This window comes from Mus pahari, chromosome 5 (genome assembly GCF_900095145.1).
Source record: "Mus pahari chromosome 5, PAHARI_EIJ_v1.1, whole genome shotgun sequence".
In the NCBI taxonomy this organism is placed as follows: domain Eukaryota; kingdom Metazoa; phylum Chordata; class Mammalia; order Rodentia; family Muridae; genus Mus; species Mus pahari.
In genome coordinates this window covers 56,823,266-56,826,999 of record NC_034594.1, presented here as the reverse complement: position 1 = coordinate 56,826,999, position 3,734 = coordinate 56,823,266, and the positions used below count along the sequence as shown (strand labels likewise).

Below are 3,734 nucleotides of genomic sequence, written 5' to 3'. Positions count from 1 at the left end.
GAGAGAGAGAGAGAGAGAGAGAGAGAGAGAGAGAGAGAGAGAGAGAGAGAGAGAGAGAGAAAGAGGGTACACCTATGTGTACATGGTATACTTGTGCAGGTCAGAGGACAATCTGGGTATCAGCCCTGACCTTCCACCTTGTTTGAGACTGGGCCTCTTGGTTTGTTGGGTACTTACACCAGGCTACCTGACCTGTGGGCTTCCAGGGAGTCTCCATCTCTCTCCCCCATCTCCCCATAGGAGTTCTGGGCTTGCTATACCAGGCTTTACCCAGGTTTTACGTTTTTCAGGTCATCACATTTGTGTGGTAAACATCTTTACCCATCAAGCTACCTGCCCAGCCTCGAGGAAAACTTTTAATTTAATTTTCCTACAGTCAAGCATCATAGACTTTTCACTCTCTTAACCAATTTCAAATGGTGTTAAGTACAACACGTCTGTGCAACCACCCCAGCATGCACCTCCAGAACTCTTTCTAGAGCAAAATCCATCTTCTATATTCAAGAAATAATTATAGCACGAATCATAATTTCCTGCTTATTTAAGGCTGAATAATATTCTACTATAGGTGTACACTACATTTTGTTTATCTCTTCATTCAACAGCAGACACAGGTTGCTTCCACATTTTGGGTTTCTTTTGCCATTGTAACTAATGCTGCTAATAGCTGTGGGTATACAGATATGGCCAGAGATATTTTTAAGATATTCATGGGGTTAGGGAGGGATCCACATGGCCCCACACCTCCTGAGGAATTACTAGCTGTTAATGATTGCTGGTGGAAGAAGAGTCATTTTCTTCAGTTGGGTAGCCACTGATAAGTTGTCCAGTGCTACAATAAATAGCTTCCCACCTTGGAGAAGCAGTTTGCTCTAGTTAGGGTTTTACTGCTGTGAAAGACACCATGACCAAGGCAATTCATGTAAGGACAACACTGGGGCTGGCTTACAGGTTCAGAGGTTCAGTCTATAATCATCAAGGCAGGAGCGTGGTGCAGGAGGAGCTGAGAGTTCTACATCTTGTTCTGAAGGCAAACAGAAGACTGGCTTCCAGGCAGTTAGGATCTTAAAGGGTCTTAAAGCCCACGCCCACAGTGACTTTCTCCAACAAGGCCACACTTACTCCAACATGGCCACACATCCTAATAGTGTTAACTTCCTGGGCCAAGCATATTCAAACCACCACACANCTCTAATTAAATTCAGAGAGCCACACATGAAGAAGACATGAAAATAAAGAGGAGACTTCTCAGGGAGAGGGTTTCAGTTGGAGGAAGTGAGAGAGGGGAAGAGAAGTGTAAATAACAAAATGTGTTATACATGGGTATGAAACTGTCAGACAACAACAACAAAAAGAGACAAAGCTTCCTAGGGGATTTGAATGGGCAGCGAAGGTGGCGCCACGGCCTCCCATGGATTGTTCTGAGGGATCATGGCGAGAAACCACATTATCTTAGTTGGCTCCGGCCTTTGCTAATTATAGCATCCGTGCCAAGTTATCACTAGCTCACACATCTGCTTTCTTCAGTAGACTCTGAGATCAGGAGAGCAGGTGGGTTTGTTCCTAGAGATCAAGATATCCCTAGGTCTCGTTCCAAGCCTGACACCCATCAGAAATTATTGAGCTGAATACAGAACTGCAGGAACCTATAATTTACCACTCTGCTAACAGCCATTCCCTTTACTACTAGGATGTCATGACTCATGGTGCCCTGAGCTGGGCTCTGGTCCTGCAGCCTGATGCACTCTGGACCTGAGCCAGTGTCGGGTTGCAAGACAAGGGTAGAACTGAGTAAGAGAAAGCCAGTGGGATACACAGTGGAACAAGACCCGGGAGGAGAGGAGCTGCCCTGGGCCCTCACTCCATCCTTCCTTAAGAATGGCTGCAACCCATTCCTTGCATCTAAATGAGAGGCCCAATCAATCTTCCCACAAATGTCTGCCTCTCCATCTCCAAAAGCCACTTAAAAAGGAAAGAGAAAAAAAAAATGTAACTGTGTTTCACTGAAGTGGATTTGTGTGTTTTCTCTCTGTGTGTCTGGAGCTCCGCATTCCTGTGTTTTCTTTGGTTTTAATTTTAACCTGAGATCAATTTTTTTTTTCCTTTCCAAAATGGAAACCTATGGAAATTAAAAAGTAGCACCAGATAAAAAGAAATGCCAAAACACCCAGGAGAGTCCTGTGGAGTTCCACACTGAGGTCTAGGAAGGGATCTGCAGAGAAGTCTTTGTCATGTGGAGAAGTGGTGTGGCGAATTGAGAATGCTCTGCTCCCCTCCCCCCACCTCAGAAGCCAGCAGATGCAGTGTGTGCTGGGGCAGAGGAGTGAGGACCGAGCCTTGGTAGGCAGAAGAGCACCCTCTTCACTGCCTCTTTGGTTTCTCTAAGATCTGGGCCCCCTTTCACTCAAACAGCAAGCTGCTTGGGGCCTGGATTAGGGCAGGTATACCTGTGGAAACACAGGGCCGATGTCTTCGTTTATACTTAGATATTTTATCTACTATGGAATCTGCTGCATTGCCTCATGTAGCCTATGATGGTCTCAAGCTTGCTATGTACCGAAGATAACCTTCAACTTTGACCCTTTTGCTTCCACCTTCCAGGGGCTGGGATTGCAGTTGTATGACATCGTGCCCGGTTTTATTCTGTTCTGGCGATGGAACCACAGGCTTTGTGCGTGTTAGGCAAGCATTTCTCCAACTGAGCCTCATCCCAGTCTTATATGCTATTAACTGCATGTCTGACCTGCCTCTCCTGAGGCTTCCTGTTCCTCTTTCTTGGCACTCCCTTTGCATTCTCCCATGACGACCCATCCTTCCACTATTACCTGGGAACTCAGTCCTGGCACCAGGGAGAGACTCAAGAAGGCCTGGGCAGATGGCCTTCCCTAACAAGGCCTTTTGCTAATGTCTCTTTCAGTGTCACAGCTGAAAAGGCCCATTTCTTTTTAAAGACATCTTTCTTGTACAGAATGGAACGAGAAATGGTGTTCCTGTTCTGAACCACAACCAGCTCTCTGCTCTGCCACTCCCCGGCTGGATGCCACATTACACCCTGAATACTCAAGGACTCTTTACCATACTAACTGTTGGTAATGTGGTAAAAGGATGGGCCAATTTCTAAATGAATAGGCTGCTCTCTGATTCTGCTACCAGCTCTAACCCAGAAAAGTGTAAAAAGAGAGGATAACATGCTGAGTGATGCCCTTCATCAGAGTGGGCAGAGCTCGCCTGCTTCCAGCTCTTCTGTACGGGTGTCTGTCCTTTCTTCAGGGTCTGTCTGTCTATATTCCCACGGCGTCTTATTTAACACACCCTGCAGGACACTGCAGCCTCCAGCCCTCTTTACCTTTATCGTTTGAGATAGTCTTCTTGTGTTGCACAGACCTTGTGATCCTCCTGGCTCTCGTTCCTGAGCAGCTCGGATTAGAGGTCTACTCCCATGAGCCGAGCTTACTTAAGCAGCTTAAGGAGCACAGGGATACTCAGGCCAAATGCCCTCAAGTCACAAGGCCTGCACCGCCACCATCTCCCCCCCACCCCCAGCCTTACCAGGACCGTGTGCATCCCCGTGTAGAGTCTGCTGAGACACACCAGCGTAGAGAACACCACAGCCATCGTCAGGCCTAAAATGAAAGGGTACTGCAGAGGGGAGAAAGAAGGGCATTAGATCATATTCAGATGAATGCTTCTCTCTCTCTCTCTCTCTCTCTCTCTCTCTCTCTCTCTCTCTCTCT

The 3,734-nt window shown here is 47.0% G+C and overlaps 1 protein-coding gene across 1 annotated transcript in view; it reads right to left on the bottom strand.

The window, feature by feature from the left end:
* The window catches only part of Sgpp2 (sphingosine-1-phosphate phosphatase 2), a 115,021-nt gene that overhangs the window by 23,068 nt on the left and 88,219 nt on the right, over positions 1 to 3,734 (bottom strand). The window contains exon 4 of the mRNA XM_021199159.2: positions 3,550 to 3,639. Coding sequence (XP_021054818.1) covers positions 3,550 to 3,639 — 90 coding nt within the window. The remainder of the gene's footprint in view (positions 1 to 3,549; positions 3,640 to 3,734) is intronic.